The 18,076-nt window shown below is 50.3% G+C and overlaps 1 protein-coding gene across 7 annotated transcripts in view; it reads left to right on the top strand.

Moving 5' to 3' along the window:
* The first annotated feature begins 5,509 nt into the window (after window positions 1-5,509).
* LOC101937993 (deleted in malignant brain tumors 1 protein) overlaps window positions 5,510-18,076 on the top strand; it is a 179,975-nt gene continuing 167,408 nt past the window's right edge. For 5 of the 7 annotated variants that reach the window (XM_065570737.1, XM_065570740.1, XM_065570736.1 and 2 more), the window contains exons 1-2: window positions 5,510-5,879; window positions 17,515-17,541. In XM_065570737.1, coding sequence (XP_065426809.1) covers window positions 5,759-5,879; window positions 17,515-17,541 — 148 coding nt within the window. In that variant the 5' untranslated portion in view covers window positions 5,510-5,758. The remainder of the gene's footprint in view (window positions 5,880-17,514; window positions 17,542-18,076) is intronic. The other 2 variants (XM_065570741.1, XM_065570742.1) reach the window with 1 other exon arrangement.

The following is an 18,076-nucleotide window of genomic DNA, read 5'->3' as shown; positions in this document are numbered from 1 at the left end:
GCTGGGCTGAATCCCTCCAGCCTTCTCCTCCAGCCCAGCCTTCCTGCTTGTGGCAATGGACAACCCCTGCCCCTCACAGAAAAACCCTCTTAAATGCAGCCTCTGTCCTTTCTGCCCCAGGCTCCACTAGAATGCTTGTCCTGTCTCCCCTCTGGACTCCTGTGTAGAGCCCATTGCTCCGCTGGGCTGGTCGCCGAGAGACCTTCACAGTTGGTGGCCCTAGGGTTGCAAACTTGATGGCTTCTCTGAGATTGTCCTTCAAGGAGGTGTCAAGCCCCTTTCCTGGCAGGGCAGCTGACGGCCTTACACCACCAGGGCCTTGCGAGGGCGAGGTCGGACCAGAGCTCAGCTCATAACACCCAGTGGAGACCCTAATCTAGCATGGAGACAACTAGACAGAACAGATTGACTTTGATGTTTCAAACTCTGCCACAGGCCTCACTAAATGACCCACTCTAGCTCTGACAGCGGCTACTGGGCTGGGTGCAGGAGTCACTGGGCACGATTGTCTGGCCTGGGAGTGGCAGAAGCCAGACTGGGTGATAGGATCAGTTCCTGCTGGCCTCTACATAGAGGGATCTGTGCCCTGCACATGTCAGCGGTTCAGGAAGGGCTGGTACCTAGCCAAAGGGAGGAGAGAGGCCGGGATGAACTTTCCCCCTGATGTGAATCGTGGGCAGCCCCATCACAGGCGCGGAGCTGAACCATTGATACTGGGGTGCATCTGGTCCATGGGGAAGGAGCTGGCCAATCCTGAGTGCAGAGAAGGGAGAGGCTCCAGCTATCACCACCAGAGGCAGTGAGACAGGGTGGAGAGTCCTGCCCGCAGGCACACATCAATGCCCAGTCCCCCTTCTCCCAAAGTGATACCTAGGGTTTGCGGGGATCGCTGAGCGGCTCTGGGGTTGGAGAGGTCGGCTGTGCTACCAGCACTGATGAGGTTTGTATCGATGCAGGACTCACTCCTGCTGGTCTCTGTTGGGAATTAGCTCATCCAGCTTCCGGAGAGCCCTCTGCAGGCCAGTGATCTGCCTCACCGCTGGCTCCCCTGTCCCTCCCAGGACCCTGCTGCCCCTTTCTCCGGGTACTGCCCCTCTGGCAGTAACCCTCAGCCTCAGGGTCTCCCCACCCAGGGGAACCCCCACCTTGCCTCAGTATAAGGCTACTGCTAGTCATCATGTAGCCCTCGCTCCCTGGGGCAGACTGCAGTGTCAGCCACTCATCCCAGGTTGGGTCTGGACCTGCTGCCTTTGCCTACCCCTGGGCTGCCCTCTGCAACCCCCAGTACCCGTGGGCCCTCTGCTAGGCCGCAGCCTGGGGCTATCCAGGCTGGAACTCCCCAGCTCCTCTGTCTTTCCCCAGCCCTGCTCCACTCAGGTCCCTGCAGCCAGGTCTATCTCCCTCTGCAGTTAAAGAGAGCCTGTTGAGCTCCTGGCTCCCATCCTCTTATATAGGGCCAGCTGAGGCCTGATTGGGGCGTGGCCCAGCTGCGGCTACTTCCCCAATCAGCCCATTAGCTGCTTTCCCTGCCACAGCCCTCTCCCGGGGCTGTTTTCAGCCCTTCAGGGCAGGAGTGGGGTAACCACCCCGCTACAGGGTTAATGCTGTGGGTCCCAGTTCAGCCAGCCACAGCCCTGACTCCCTGTGTCATCTCTGGGTTATGACTAATACAGCTCTTCCTTCTTCTGCAGCCCCTGTGTCTCTCTGTCCTCACTGGGGCTCAGGACAGCCTGATTCAGCACTCGCTGCAGTTACCCCCACCTGACCCCCAGCTAAGACACGGGAGCCAGCTGGTTTGCAGGGACCGAGGGCTCTGAGGTTTCCAGCATCTCCCTGTGGATTCACAGGGACTGGGACCGGCTCAGTGATTCTGAACCAGGTGACTCCAGGGCAGACCAGACCAGAGAGGGGAAGGGGGGTTATTTAGACTGTTTCAAAGGCTTTGGCTGGTTTAACCCTATTTAACTCCAACGCTGAAAGTACATTGGGGAGAAAAGACCTTTTTGTTAAAGATGCTGAACCCTCTTCCCTGCAATGTCAGCCCGAGCTCTCATGTCCAGCCTCCCTCTGACAGCCCTCACTGATCCCCCTCTGGGAGCTCTCACCCAGCCCTGGGAGATCCCCAAGGGCTCCTCCCGCATGGCCGAGGGAAGCAGCATGGCCACTCCTGTGGGCTGTAAACTGAAACTCCAGCCGGAATAAACCTTTTGTGCCACCATTGCACTCTGGGATCTTTACATGGGACAGAGGAGCTGCTGGAGCAGAGCAGACCAGGGGCCCATCCAGCCCAGGCTCCTCTCTGTTGCTGGGGCAGAACCAGTTGTGTCAGAGGAAGCTGCAGGAAGCCAAGCCAGAGGGAAGAACCTGACCCAGGGAGACTCTAGGGTTGCCAAGTGTCTGGTTTTCAACCAGAACGCCCAGTCGAAAAGGGACCCTGGCGGCTCTGGTCAGCTCCCTGCCTGCCACAGTTCTGTGCAGCTCCCAGAAGCAGCGGCATGTCCCCGCTCCAGCTCCTACATGTAGGGGCAGCCAGGGGGCTCCGCATGCTGCCCCCGCCGCAGATGCCGACTCCGCAGCTCCCATTGGCAAGGAACCATGGAAATTGGAGCTGCGGGGGTGGCACCTGCAGACAGAGCAGTGCACAGAGCTGCCTGGCTGTACCTCCACGTAGGAGCTGGAGGGGGGACATGCCGCTGCTTCTGGGAGCTGCTTGAGGTAAGTGCTGCCCGGAGCCTGCACCCTGACCCCCTGCGTGCTCCAACCCTCTGCCTCAGCCCAGAGCCCCCTCCTGCACTCTGAACCCCTCAGTCCCAGCCTGGAGCACCCTCCTGCACCCCAAGCCCCTCATCCCCAGCCCCATCCCAGAACCTGCACCCCCAGCCAGAGCCCTTACACCCCCCTGCAATCCAACCTCCTGCCCCAGCCCAGAGCCCCCTCCTGCACTCTGAACCCCTCAAGCCCAGCCCCACAACAGAGCCTGCCCCCCAGCCAGAGCCATGACCCCCCCGTGCACCCTAACCCCCAGCCTGATGAAAATGAGCGAGTGAGGGAGGGTGGGGAGAGTGAGCAACAGAGGGAGGGGAGATGGAGTGAGTGGGGGCGTCAGAGAAGGGACTGGGCAGGGGCGGGGCCTCAGAGGAGGGGAGGGCAGGGGGTGGGCCAAGGGTGTTTGGTTTTGGGTGAGTAGAAAGTTGGCAACCCTAGGAGAGTCTCCTCCTGCCCCATCAGTAAGAGCTCAGCTCCTGCACTGGAGGGGCGGTATCGGAGCCCCCCAAACTCGGAGTTATTTTTAATGTTCACAGTTGTGACGCTGGGTGTTCTTGTTATTCAGACAAACACCCAGCCCCACTGTGAGCCCTCCCCAGCCCTGGCCCAGCGCTGCCTTGTGGCAATGAGTTCCCCAGGCCCATAGCATTGTGGGGAGGGATTTCCTGGGGTCAGCGTGGATTTTCCCTTCTTTGTCTCATGGCTCGTCCCCTGGTTCCTGCCCCGTGAGAAGTACCTGATCTCCCATTTCTGTCCCAGTCGATGCTGTGGGTCCCTCTGTCCCATCCCCCATATTCCTCCTCCCTACAGTAACCAGCCCCAGATGTTCAGTCCCCCCACAGAGAAGCCCCTCCTCCAGCCCAGCTCTAACCATCCTCACCCCCTGGCCCTGACCCCTCAGCTCTGCTGGAGACTTTTGCAGATGGGAGCTTGGCACTGTGGGAAGAGAGGCGCAGTGTTCACTGTCTCCAAGGGGCGCCCCACGGCTCTATCCAACGGCAGGGCAGGTTCTCACGAGGCCCCAGCCCGGCCTTTGTGCACCCAGCGCTGTGCCAGTGACCCTGCTACTCACTGAGCCCTGGTTTCGCTGCCCATGGGCCTGTCCCTGTGCTGTGACAGTTCGTGCAGACTCAGGGGATGAGGGTGAGGGGTTCACACGGCTCCCCCCAGCCTCAGGGCACCTGACCATTTTCCAGTCTCCTGGCTCCCCGCCATTGTGCTGCCCATCCCCCAGCTGGCTCCCATCCCTGGACTCCCTTGGTAGCACTGTGTCGCCTGCACTGGTCTCCCCCTCCCCCACTCATTCTGCTTCCAGCAGGGGAATAAATGTGTGAAAAACCCACCCCAGGACGGGCCCAGCCCCGTATCTCCCTGCTGCCAGGGGGAGAGTCACCACCGGGGGCTCCTCTTTGGCCCTTTCCACACCAGGCCAGTAGCTGCGGTTGGAGGCTGGGCAGCTAAGACGTTAACTAGCCCAGCTGTAAACCCTCGCGCAGGCCAAGCGGAGCCCTTTAAACGTGTGTGAGCTGGGCATGGCCAGACCCGGGGGCAGCATACGCGGTGCAGGGTGAGTTGTCAGAGCGCTGCCTGCACCAGGCTTTGGAACGGGCTCAGTGGGGTGTCAGAGCGAACACCTCTGAACAGCCCCATGCCCTGGCAGCCGCACGCCTCTGCTACACAGACGAGCACCGGCTCCATTCAGATTGGGGGTAAAGCTCATATTAGGCCTTGTCCCCATGGGAACGTTCTCAGTTCTTGTCACTTTTGTCAGCTGCTCCATGTGCAGGGGCAAGACCATATCAGCAGTGAGGACCTCGGTAGCCCAACCCAGCAGCCATCTCCATCAGCTCTTGGTTCAGTTTCGGCAGCTCTCTTCGGACAGGAGACCAGTGAATTACGAAGCGTGTTTACTAACGAAAGCTGCTAGGCAGACAGCGATCACGTAGGTAACAAATGCTTCCCTGTTCCACTGAGATCGCCAAGACCAAACATCCACCCCGAGCGCCTTCAGGAGCTAGCCATACACTGAACCGCAATCTGCAATCCTTTCGGGATTTGCCGAGATCACAACATGGGAATGTGGCTTGGGCATAAGCTCATGTGTGAATGGACCTGTTCTAGGTACACAGGGGAGTCCTCACGGCCTGAGGCCAGTGCAGTGATGCCCCTTCTCTGGGTAGACAAGGGCTGTGTCTACACCACAAACCCAGTAGTGGCACAGCTCAGCTACACTGCTGTGGTGTTGTGATGCAGACACTACAGCAATGGAAGGGGCTTTGCTGTAGTTAATCCAGCCCTCCAAGCGGCAGTAGGCAGGCCAATGAGAGAATTCTTTGTTCCACCTTCTGGTGTCTACACCAGGGCTTAGATCGGCTTAATCACGTCTGCAGGGGTCTGAATTTTTCATCCCCCTGAGCGATGTAGCTGGGCTGACCTAAGCTTTAGGTGTAGATCAAGCCAAGCCTCATCCTCATTCAACTGGAGTAAGGGCGTTCACACAGCCCTCAGCATCGCTTTAACTGCATGGGCTGATCCTCACCCCGCAGTCCAACCTGTGCACCTGTCCTGTGTCCACCAGGCCTCCGTGGATCAGTTCTGCTGACTTCCTGTGAACCAACTCCAGGAACAACTCCTCTGCCCCATGTGTCCCAGAACCAACTGTGCCAAGAGGGGTTTGTTTGTTCAACATGTTCCAGGAACACATATTTCACAATCCAATAATATCAATAAAGCCACAGCGCAGGGTTCACTTCTCCTCTGTGGGCTCAGTCGCACACACCCACTGGGTCACTGCAGGGGGCGTGGCGGGAGGAGTCTCTGAAGTGAGAGGTCTGTCGCACCCCCTGACCCTTTGGGTCCCTGCCCCCTTGGGTTCTGCCCCATCTCCCCAGCTTCCCAGCCTGTGACCGTCACACTGAGCTCAGCCTGCCTCTCTCACAAGGACGATCGCCTGCCCTAACGCCTGGCCACGCTGCCCCACAAGGACTGTGCTATGAACATGGGGTTTCCCGGGTGCCTCCTGTTCCCAGCTGGGCACCCCCTTGGTAGGAGCTCAACTGCCTGCGCTGGAGCTGGGAAGACAAAGATCCCCATCCTCCTGGTCTGGCTTTGGGGTGAGTGGCCTTTTCCCTTTGCTCTGGCTTTGAATAGCCCTGGGGGCATCCTGCGATTCTCCAGCCCCACCCATCAAACACGGCATAGCTGTGTCCTGGGAGCCAGAACTCCTGGGGTCTTTTCCTGGGAAGGGGAGTGGGGTCTTGTGGTTAGAGTGGGGGGCTGGGAGCCAGGACTTCTGGGGTCTATTGCTGCCTTGGGAAGAGGAGTGTAGTCTGGTGGTTAGAGTAGGCGGTGGTACCAGGATCTATCTAGCTGCACGTACAATTTTACAATGCAATTAATTTAACTTTTGTTAAGTGTTAAAAGAGTAAAAAGAAACTGGCATGTCTCTGAATCCTGGAGGTGTTTCCCAGCTGCCCTCGGCTGGTCTGTTTAGGAACACGTGATACAGGGCTGGAAAGGCATGTTATAGAATCCCAGTCACACACTTATCAAGTGCTATCGCCACGTGAGTTAGCGTGATCTCCCCTCACCCATTAGGAGGCTGTTCCGGAACCTTCTTCTCATTTCCAGCCTAACGTGACTCCTGGAAAGTTTATCCCCATTTCTTCTTGGGCCAAGACTATCCTTTGGCTTCAGTAGCTCTTCTCCCTCCCCAGCGTTCCCCCGATGGATTCATACAGAGCAATCAGATCCCTGCTCAGCCTGTGCTGTGCCAGCTAAACCAGCCAAGCTCTTCCAGGCTCCTCTCATATGACCAGCCTCCATCCCCCAACCACCCTAGCAGCCCTTCTCTGCACCTGGTCCCGTCTGAATCCATCTGCCTTGCACGCAGGTGACCAGAACTTCACACAGGATTCCCCGAATGACCTAACTCCTGTCCTGCTCTTACCGTGTTTGTTCAGTGTTTGAGGCTCTATTTCTTAACTATTATTATTAACTATTACATATATTAAATATTATTAAATTATTAAATATTAACTATTATTTATTATGCAAACACAAGAATTCATGTTAGGGCAGCACTGTAGGCCGAGCTCAAGGCCCTGTGGTGCTGGGCTCTGCACTGGCAGGGTGACAGGCAGTCTCTGCACTCAAGAGCTCAGTCTAAATGGAGAGGATAGAGAGGGGCAATAGGGACACAGAGAGGGGATGTGATAGCAGTAGTTGGGAATGGAGCCCTGGTCTCATCTCTCCCAACCCAGTCCCCTCAGTACTGCCGCTGTGCTTGGTGCCGTACAACACACGACCAGAGACAGCCACTGGGGTCACAGTCAGCCCTTCTCAGACTCAGGTAGGCACTGACAGAACCTGGAGAACAAAGACAAGTTAACATTACAAATCTCAGCTCCCTCTCAGCATCCACCAGCATTTCCAGAGGGCCAGCAATCCACTTTGTAAGCCCCAATAGAGAGATGATGGCTCTGTCGCTGGATACTAAAAGAAGAGCTCATCACTGAGAAAGTTTGCAGATGACACAGTTGGGAGACTGTAAATAATGAAGAGGACAGGTTGAGCAGGGCCGGCTCCAGCTTTTTTGCAACCCCAAGTGGCAAAAAAAAACAAAAAAGAAAAAAGAAAAACCCGATAGAGCTGCCGCTGAAAAGGACGAGACAGAGTGAAGGACTCACCACCGAATTGCCGCCGAAGACTGAAGCGGAGTTGAGGTGCTGCTGAAGTGCCACCGAAGAGCCGAATTCCCGCCGCAGACCGGACGTGGAAGCCCAGTAATGCACGGAGTGCCCCCCCTTTCTATTGGCTGCCCCAGGCACCTGTTTCCTTCGCTGGTGCCTCGAGCTGGCCCTGAAGTTGAGAGATCTGGATACTTGGTAAACTAGGTGCAATCAAACAATATGCATTTTAATACAACGACTTGCAAATGTATACATCTAGGGACCAAGAACATGGGCCATACTTACATGGTGAACTCTCTCCTGGGAAGTAGTGCCTCTCCAATGAGAGACTGCTGAATTGGAATTAATTTGCAAATTGGACACCATTAAATTAGGTTTGAATAAAGACTGGGAGTGGATGGGCCATTACACAAAGTAAAACTATTTCTCCATGCTTATCTTTTCCCCCACCTACAGTTCCTTATATCTCCTTGTCAAGTGCTGGAAATGGGCCATTTTCATTACCACTACAAACAGTTATTTTTCTCTCCTGCTGACAATAGCTCACCTTAACTGATCACTCTCCTTATAATGTGTATGGTAACACCCATTGTTTCATGTTCCCTGTGTATATATATATCTTCCTTCTGTATTTTCCACTACATGCATCTAATGAAGTGAGCTGTAGCCCACGAAAGCTTATGCTACAATAAATTTGTTAGCCTCTAAGGTGCCACAAGTATTCCTATTCTTTTTGCAGATACAGACTAACACGGCTACTACTCTGAAACCTGAAAAATATTTGGGGGTCACGGTGGATCATCAGCTGAACACAAGCTCCCAGTGAGACACTGTGGCCAAAAGAGCTGCTGTGATCCTGCAATGCACAAACAGGGGAATCTCTAGTAGGAGCAGATAGTTTATTTTACCTCCGCATTTGGCACTGGTGTGATCAATGCTGGAATCCTGTGTCCAGTTCTGGTGTCCGCAGTTCAAGAAAGATGTTGATGAGTTGTAGAGGGCTCAGAGAAGAGCCATGAGAATGAGTAAAGGACTAGAAAACCTACTTAATCTGTTTAGCTTAACAAAGAGAAGGTTAAGGGGTGACTTGGTCACAGTCTGTAAGTATCTACATGGGCCCGGGGAACAAGTATTTCATCATGGGCTCGTCAATCTAGCAGAGAAAGGAGAAACAGGATCCAATGGCTGGTGGATTCAAGGGTCATGGTGGAATCTGCATCATTTTTGACAACTTTTAACTCAAGATTGGATGTTTTTCTAAACACTCTAGGAGTTAGTTCAGGGCAGGTCTCTGGCCTGTGCTATACAGGACTCAGACTAGATGATCACAGTGGTCCCTTTTGACCTAGGAATCTATGAATCTGTAAAACCCCCGAGTCAGACAAACTTTCTACCATCCTATCAGACTGCGCTGGGTGTGCAGGGCTGGGGCAGGTTTATGGAGCTCCTGGAACCTCACAAAGCTTCAGAAACACTTTGCATTCAAAGTTTCTCCCTTGATCTGAGAGCAGCACTGCTGGGGTCCCGAGTCTGGTGAAGAATTCATTCACTAGAATGAACATATTACATTGATTCATTGTGTACTTATTAGCCTCAGTGAAATCCAAACCAATTATCAGCTCACCCACAATCCTGGCTTCTTGCTTGAATTCCAGTGCTCCTATTTTCAAACCCAATTTCTCCCATTTTTGGAAGGATGCTCACTCCCCAGTCATGTCTACACTGCTCACAGAGCCAACTGCGGGGGTGCGAACTGCAGAGTGCACCAAAGAGCTGCATTCGGACTGACCTGTGTGGACACTGCTGGCGTGAACTGAAGGTTCCTAATTCGAGTTAACGCCCATTGAAAGAGGACTAGGGCAACTATGGTAACAACCCCCTCGTACACTGGGCAGGCACGGAGAGTTCACACGTTGTAACTGCCCCCCATACACACTCACAATGGGGAGGTCACGCACTGTAACTGTCCCCCCTGCCACACTGACACACACACACACACACACACACACACACCAAGGAGAGTGCTAGTCCTGGCCAGACCTGGGGGGAGTAGGATGTGTCATGCTCCCATCCCAGGTGTGGTCTGGTCACTAGAGGAGATTTTGGAATTAATTGATAAACTTAACATTAACAAGTCACTGGGACTAGATGGCATTCACCCAAGAGTTCTGAAAGGACTCAAATGTGAAATTGTGGAACTATTAACTATGGTTTGTAACCTGTCCTTTAAATCAGCTTCTGTACCCAATGACTGGAAGATAGCTAATATAATGCCAATATTTAAAAAGGGCTCTAGAGGTGATCCCGGACATAACGTCAGTACCGGGCAAATTAGTTGAAACAATAGTAAAGAATGAAATTGTCAGACAATAGAACATAACTTGTTGGGCAAAAGTCAACATGGTTTCTGTAAAGGGAAATCACGTCTTACTAATCTATTAGAGTTCTTTGAATGGGGTCAACAAACATGTGGACAAGGGGGATCCATAGTGTACTTAGATTTCCAGAAAGCCTTTGACAAGGTCCCTCACCAAAGGCTCTTACAGAAATTAAGTTGTCATGGGATAAGAAGGAAGAGCCTTTCGTGGATTGAGAACTGGTTAAAAGACAGGAAACAAAGGGTAGGAATAAATGGTAAATTTTCAGAATGGAGAGGGGTATTTAGTGGTGTTCCCCAAGAGTCAGTCCTAGGACCAATCCTATTCAACTTATTCATAAATGATCTGGAGAAAGGGGTAAAGAGTGAGGTGATAAAGTTTGCAGATGATACTAAACTGCTCAAGATAGTTAAGACCAAAGCAGACTGTGAAGAACTTCAAAAAAATCTCACAAAACTAAGTGATTGGGCAACAAAATGGCAAATGAAATTTAATGTGGATAATTGTAAAGTAATGCACATTGGGAAAAATAACCCCAACTATACATACAATATGATGGGGGCTAATTTGGCTACAACTAATCAGGAAAGAGATCTTGGAATCATTGTGAATAGTTCTCTGAAGACGTCCACGCAGTGTGCAGCCGCAGTCAAAAAAGCAGACAGGATGTTAGGAATCATTTAAAAAGGGATAGAGAATAAGACGGAGAATATCTTATTGCCCTTATATAAATCCATGGTATGCCCACATCTTGAATACTGCATACAGATGTGTTCTCCTCATCTCAAAAAAGATATACTGGCATTAGAAAAAGTTCAGAGAAGGGCAACTAAAATGATTAGGGGTTTGGAATGGGTCCCATATGAGGAGAGATTAAAGAGGCTAGGACTTTTCAGCTTGGAAAAGAGGAGACTAAGGGGGGATATAATAGAGGTATATACAATCATGAGTGGTGTGGAGAAATTGAATAAGGAAAAGTTATTTACTTGTTCCCATAATATAAGAACAAGGGGGGATCAAATGAAATTAATGGGCAGCAGGTTTAAAACAAATAAAAGCAAGTTCTTCACATAGCGCACAGTCAACCAGTGGAACTCCTTGCCTGAGGAGGTTGTGAAGGCTAGGACTATAACAGAGAACTAGATAAATTCATGGAGCTTAAAGTTCATTAATGGCTATTAGCCAGGATGGGTAGGGAATGGTATCCCTAGCCTCTGTTTGTCAGAGGGTGGAGATGGATGGCAGGAGAGAGATCACTTGATAATTACCTGTTAGGTTCACTCCCTCTGGGGCACCTGGCATTGGCCACTGTTGGTAAACAGGATACTGGGCTGGTTGGACCTTTTGTCTGACCCAGTATGGCCATTCTTATGCTCATCCACCCCAGCTCTGTTCATCATTAGATCTTTAATGCCCTGCCAGGTACGGCTGAGGTTCGGCTCCCTAAGGAATGTTAGACACAGCACCACCCAGTGGCTGAACAGAGCGTGACAAGTTAACATCCCAGTCCATCTCCCCCATTAAGTTCCATGTTCCTGCCATTTGTTCACACTGTCATGCTGGCTGTGAAGTTTAGGATGGATCAGTCTGTCCAGTGTCTCTGAACCACCCTGGGCTCTTAACTTCAAAACGCCAACGTGTAGCAGCTTGGCCATCTGGCTGGCCGCTAGTTGCAATGACTGACTGGGGTTGTTCTGGAATCCTTGAGATATCATCTTCTCGTTCAGCATCCACCTTCTGTCGGATTTGCTCTGTGGATGGTTTCTGTTGAACTCCCCCCTCTCAGTCTCGGTCACTGTGATCTGGGTGCTGAATTCTTTTTCTTGATGACAGCTGGAGCCGTCCGTCCTTTTTGTTCATCCAATTTGAGGTGAACACTGTCACTGGGTTCCAGATCTGACAGGTCTCAAACTGAGTGATGGTTCTTGTAAATGTGTCTGTTGTGAAGGGGCCGGCTGCCCTCACTGGCACTGGGTGGGTTGTTTGGCTGCCCTCTCCCCATGACAGGAGAGAGGGGAGGGGTCAAGGAGCAGTTAGGACCCTGGGACTGAGAGGGCCTCTAGCCAATCAGAGACCTCCAGTCTAGGGCCAATGGATAGTAGCCAGTGCCCCAAGTCAGTCTGATTGACCAGGCAGCCAGGCCAATAAGGGAGCCCAGCTCAGGTCTGGTCTGTGCTCTTGTTGGCTTTCCTGCAGCTTCACCAGATGCCTGAGCATGTCCGTTTGCTCCCCCATTAGCCTCAGCATTGCATCCTGCCTCTTCTCATCACGCTCACTTAATGCTTTCCTGAACTCTGGTACTGAATGCCTCCATGCATTCACCTGTGACCTATCAGTGCGGGAGAACTGCATGAGCTTGGAAAACATGTCATCACGAGCGTGTTTTTTTCACCTTCTAGTCTGCGATAACCTCAGGGACAGAGATGATAGGGGGAGCATAGAAACATTTGCACCTGCGGGGGGATAAAAAGGGAGAGTAAAATTTAAGATGATACATTTGCGGGTGGCTGTGCAACACACCCCTCCCCCCACCCCTCCGCATGGCTATTTGGGATGATCCCTTCACCCCTCTCCCCATGGCATGGCTATTCTCAGGGATGATCCCTTTTAGCCAAGCACAAACAGCCCAGCATGAACAGGGTCCTTTTACTGTTCCTTTACAAAAAATCCCCTATTTCAACTAGGTGACCATGAATGATATCACTCTCCTGAGGCTAACACAAAAAGATATAGACTGAATGTTGCTTGAATGCGAGTAGTATATGGCTCGATAGTATTCATCACCATGCATTTTTGACAGGTTTCCACGCCCCATTTAGGGCTTATGTCCCATCTTCCCACCCCATTTCCGTTGGCACCGACATTTGGCGCAGTCAGCCATTTTGAAAATTTTGTGTGTGTGTGTGTGTGTGTGTGTGTTTGAATAGGGCAAGTGTTGTGTGTGTTTGTGCTTGGATACATTTAGAGAAAAAGGTTGAAAGAATAGAGTGAGAGAGTTTAAAGATGAAAAAGAAAGTTTGGGAAAGGCTTAGAGAAAAAAGGAAAGAAAGGTTATTTGGGGAGGTTGAGTAAGGAGAGAGGATTGCAACATTTGAAAATATCACAGACAAGCTGGTTATTGGGTTAACAGATAAAATCCTTTCACAGCAGCTACAACTGAAGAGAGATTTAACTCTAGCCACAGCTATTCAAATAGCAAACCAGTCTGAATTAGTCAAACAACAGAACAAAAAGCAGGAGCAACTTGAAAAACATGAAACTAGCTTAGGCTATGTCTACACTAGCACTTGCTGCAGTATAACTTATGTTGCTCAGGGATGAGAAAAAGTCACCCCAGAGCTATGTAAGTTACACCGACTTAAGCACCAGTGTGGACAGCACTATGTGGGTGGAAGAAGCTCTCCCATGAACATAGCTACTGCCACTCACGGGGCTGGAGTAGTTAAGCCAACTGGAGAGCTCTCCTGTCAGCTCATATTGATTACATTAGAGAGCTTACAGCAGCACTACTGCATCACGGCAGCTCCTCTGCCATAAACTCTCTAGTGTAGCTGTAGTCTAGGGGGGTCTGTTTTTTTAGATAAGAATAAAACAGTTAAAAGGGAGGGGGGAGAAAGGATGGGGAGGGAGGAGAGAAGGGAGTTGGCTCTTGTTTAAAATCTTGGGACTATAGGATTGGTTCAGGAAAATGAATTCTATGACGCTGCTGTAGAACAAACTCTAATTGGGCTGATCCAAAGGTGGTGATAACAAGTCTGAGAGGGTCTGAAACAGGAAAGTTGCCTCGTTCTACCAAAAAACTGGAAAGGTAAAAAGTCTCTCTCTCTCTCTGATTCAACCATGTGCTCTCTATCTTTGCTCTTTTCTTAACCTAGCCTAATAGTTAATAGTTTAAATGTGTTCTTCTTAGCCACCCTTTATAGTTTTTACCATGTGATAACTAAACAGGCTTTGCCTTAGCAAATTTACCTTTTAAACCTAGTTTTTAATGTGTTTAAATACTTTTTTCTTAACCTACACTGGTATTGAATAGTTTAAATATGTTTTTCTTAGCCTCCCTTTATAGTTCTTGGCCATGTGCTTACTAAACAGGCTCTGCCTTAGTACATTTTTCTTTGAAATCTAGTTTTTAATATTTTTAAAGCTTTTTTCTTGATCTAGCCTGATAGTTAATACACCTTTTACATTTATCTCAAAATTTTCTATTCTTTAATAGCATACCAAACTAGGCCTTTACCATCATCTCTCTTTTCTTTAATAACTTTCCTCTCTTCTTTCAAACTAGCCATTTAAAAACAAAAATCTCTTTCTATTCTTTAATAACCTGCCAAACTAGACCTTTACCATCCTATCTCCTTACTCAACCTCCCCAAATAACCTTTGTTTCCTTTTTTCTATAAATCTTACCAAACTTCTTTTTTCATCTTTAAACTCTCTCATTCTATTCTTTCAACCTTTTCCTCTAAATGTATCCAAGCACAAACACACACAACACTTCCCCTATTTAAACCCACATAAAAAAAAATTTCAAAATGGCTGATGGCACCAAACTTTGGCGCCAACAGAAACGGGGAGGGAAGGTGGGACATAAGCCCTAAATGGGGTGTGGACACCTGTCAAAAATGCATGGTGATGAATACTATCGAGCCATATACTACTAATGCGACCAAATCCCAGGACCATTTGCTGCCATAGTTTGTGCTGCAGCGATTCCAGACTACTTGCTACTAGCTTGGTGAAGCTAGTAATAAGGCAGTCCTCCCCAGAAACCTTCTGCAAAGGCTTTCAGAGTACCTCCAGAAGAGCTTCATGGAGATGTCCCTGGAGGATTCCCACTCCATCCCCAGACACATTAACAGACTTTTCCAGTAGCTGTACTGGCCACAAATGCATCCCAAGTTTTCAGGGAAAATCAAACATTAAACACTATTGCTTTTAACCCCTGTAATGTAGTTACAAATGTGCACTCACCAGAGGTGCCTTCTCTGCCTTCAGGGTTGGGGATCCCGCCTTGGGAAGGTATTGGCTCCAGGGGAATGAAAAGGTCCTGGCTGCCAGAGAGAATGGATTCACCACTTGCCTGCTGCACATTCTCCTCCTCCTCCTCCTCATTCACAAAATCCTCCTACGTGTTGCGTGAGACTTCCTTCTTGCAGGTGTTCATGGACAGTGGTGGGGTAGTGGTAGGGTCCCCCCCTAGAATGCCATGCAGCTGATCATAGAAAAGGTATCTATGGGGCTTTGACCCAGAGTGACTGTTTGCCTCCTCTGTCTTTGGTAGGTTTGCCTGAGCTCCTTGACTTTCATGTGGCACTGCTGTGTGTCCCTGTTGTAGCTTCTGTCCATCATGCCCTGTGCGATTTTGGCATATATATTAGCATTTCTTCTTTATGATCAGAGATTTGCCTGCATAGATTCTTCTCTCCATACAGCAATCAGATCCAATGTCTCCCGTTCTCTCCATGCTGAAGCTCGTTTGCAATTCTGGGGGGACTGCATGGTCACCTGTGCTGCTGAGCTCGCCACGCTGACCAAACAGGAAATGAAATTCAAAAGTTCCCAGGCATTTCCTGTGTACCTGGCTAGTGCATCAGAGTTGAAAGTGCTGTCCACAGCAGTCACATTGGAGCACTCTGGGATAGCTCCCGGAGGCCAATAATGTTGATGTGTGTGCTCACTGCCCCAAATTCGACCCAGCAAGGTCAATTTTAGTGCCACTCCCCTCGCTGGGGAGGTGTACAGAAGTCGATTTTAAAAACCCTTTAGGTCGATGGAACGGGGTTGCTTTTGTAGATGCAGTCATTATAAAATCGATCTAACGTGGCTAAATTCGACCCAATTCTGTAGTGTAGACCAGGGCTAAGACTACAGCTACACTAGAGAGTTTACAGTGGCGGAGCTGCAGCGATGCACTAGTGCTGCTGTAAGCTCTGTAATGTAACCAATGTGAGCTGACAGGAGAGTTCTCCAGTTGGCTTAACTACTCCAGCCCTGTGAACGGCAGTAGTTATGTTCATGGGAGAGCTTTGTCCGCCCACATAGTGCTGTCCACACCGGTGCTTAGGTCAGTGTAACTTACATCACTCAGGGGTGGCTTTTTCCAACCCCTGAGCAACATAACTTATACTGCAGCAAGGGCTAGTGTAGACGTTGCCTAAGCTAGTTTCATGTTTTTCAAGTTGCTCCTGCCTTTTGTTCTGTCATTTGACTAATTCAGACTGATTTGCTATTTGAATACCTGTGGCTAGAGTTAAATCTCTCTTCAGTTGTAGCTGCTGTGAAAGGATTTTATCTGTTAACCCAATAACCAGCTTGTCTGTGGTATTTTCAAACTTTGCATTCCCAAAATCACAGTTTTCAGCTTATATATGCGGAGCTCTTCTAAAACATTCAAAACTTTCCCCTGGTTATTGAGTTCTCTGGTGAAAACAAGTTCTTCCATAAGCCACATTTCTCTGGGTACGTCTACACTTACCGGAGGGTCCGGCGGCAGGCAATCGATGTTCTGGGATCGATCCCGGAAGTGCTCGCCGTCGACGCCGGTACTCCAGCTCGCCGAGAGGAGTACGCGGCATCGACGGGGGAGCCTCCCTGCCGCGTCTGGACCCGCGGTAAGTTCGGACTAAGGTACTTCGAATTCAGCTACGTTATTAACGTAGCTGAATTTGCGTACCTTAGTCCGAAGTGGGGGCTTAGTGGGGACCAGGCCTCTGAGATATAAAGTATGCATCAAACATAGCCAGACTCCTTTCATAGTCACCTCTATGACTCTCTTCAGTAATATGAAATGATTTAAAGATATGCTCTGCCAGCTTCCCATAGCCTACATTAAAGAAGATACCTGCGTCTCTCCAGTTTCTTTGTGCAGCTTGGCAGCAATGTGAAATCTTGTGAAATCTTGTTTCCAGTGTGTCCATGGTGAAGTTTGTGAAAGCTGAAGTTCTCTGGGGCACTGCAGAGTGGCATGGTGACAAGATCCTGCAACCTTTGTAGCTTTGTTCCTTCTATTTCTGTTCTTAGTTTACTCCAGACACCATCGTGTTCTTCTGTACCAGACATGGACTGGTCTCAGAGCTTGCTTTTACACACCACGGTCCTTTAATGCTCTGCCAGATATGGCTGAGGTTAGCTTTAAAAAAGGTATTTTACACACATCGCCACCGGTTGGCTGAGCAGTATAATACAGTTTAGCACTCCATTACACAGCGTGTGGGGCTGTCACATGCCAGGTCGGGGGGTGGGGGGCCAGACCTGAGGGGAGCAGGGTGTGAGGGTCCTTTACAGATGCAGGCAGTGTGAAAGCAGGTGGCTTGGTTTGGAAGGGCTGGTGCAGTGTCACTGGTTCTGACGTCACTCACCAGGTCTTGTCTTTTGCCGCCTTTAGGGCTCTTCTGCACTGAAACATTACAGTGGCCCAGTGGCAGCTCTGCAGCTACAGTGCTTCTGTGTAGATGCAACTGACGCCGACAGGAGAGATAGGAGGGTTAATCCACCTCCCTGAGAGGCAGTAGAGAGGTCACTGAAATACAACATGCACCTGAGTCTTTTCTCTCACTGCATCAAGAGATGGCAGGGGAGAGCTCACTCAGGCCACTGCTTATATCAGCCAGTGTTTGGAGATTCCCAAGGTGAACAGACATGGAGACAGAGACTTACCTCATTTCTTTGCTTTCTTTCAGCTTCCATGACAGGATTCCCCATGGCAGGTAATTACAAACATAGGGAGAGGGTGCGGAGTCTGTACGTATGTGTGGGGTGCATGCTGGAGTGTTCAGTTATCTCTTAAATTGGGGTGAGGAAGGGCAGAGTTAAGGTTATTTAATCTAGTTGTTCAAGTGTAGCACTGGAGACTTGGGTTCAAATCCTGCTTTCACCAGACTCACCCCATGGTCTCAGCCCATCACCTCCTCAGTTTCCCCACCAGTGAATTGTTAACAAGGTGGGCTGTTTGGCAGAGTGAGCAGAGCCCAGGGCATCCTGGGTGTTGGGTACCTGAGGAAATGCCCCAGTCATTCAGTGTCTCAAGGGCTTACCCTGGCCCTGTAAGGATGATTGAAATTTGGGCTCTGACAGCTCCTCGCTGAACTGCGTCAGTCTGGGGTGAGCCCAGATTTACCCTGGGGTATGATCTGCCCCAACAGATACTTTTGCCTTTAGTTATTGTTAGAGCTGTTACAACTTAGCCCTGGCTGTGGCTGGTGAGTGGCCCCACCTCTGCAAAGAGCAAGTGGAGGTGCTGTG

This window comes from Chrysemys picta, chromosome 17 (assembly GCF_011386835.1).
Source record: "Chrysemys picta bellii isolate R12L10 chromosome 17, ASM1138683v2, whole genome shotgun sequence".
In the NCBI taxonomy this organism is placed as follows: domain Eukaryota; kingdom Metazoa; phylum Chordata; order Testudines; family Emydidae; genus Chrysemys; species Chrysemys picta.
Note: the sequence above shows the minus strand (reverse complement) of the source record. Positions and strands in the feature narration are given on the sequence as shown.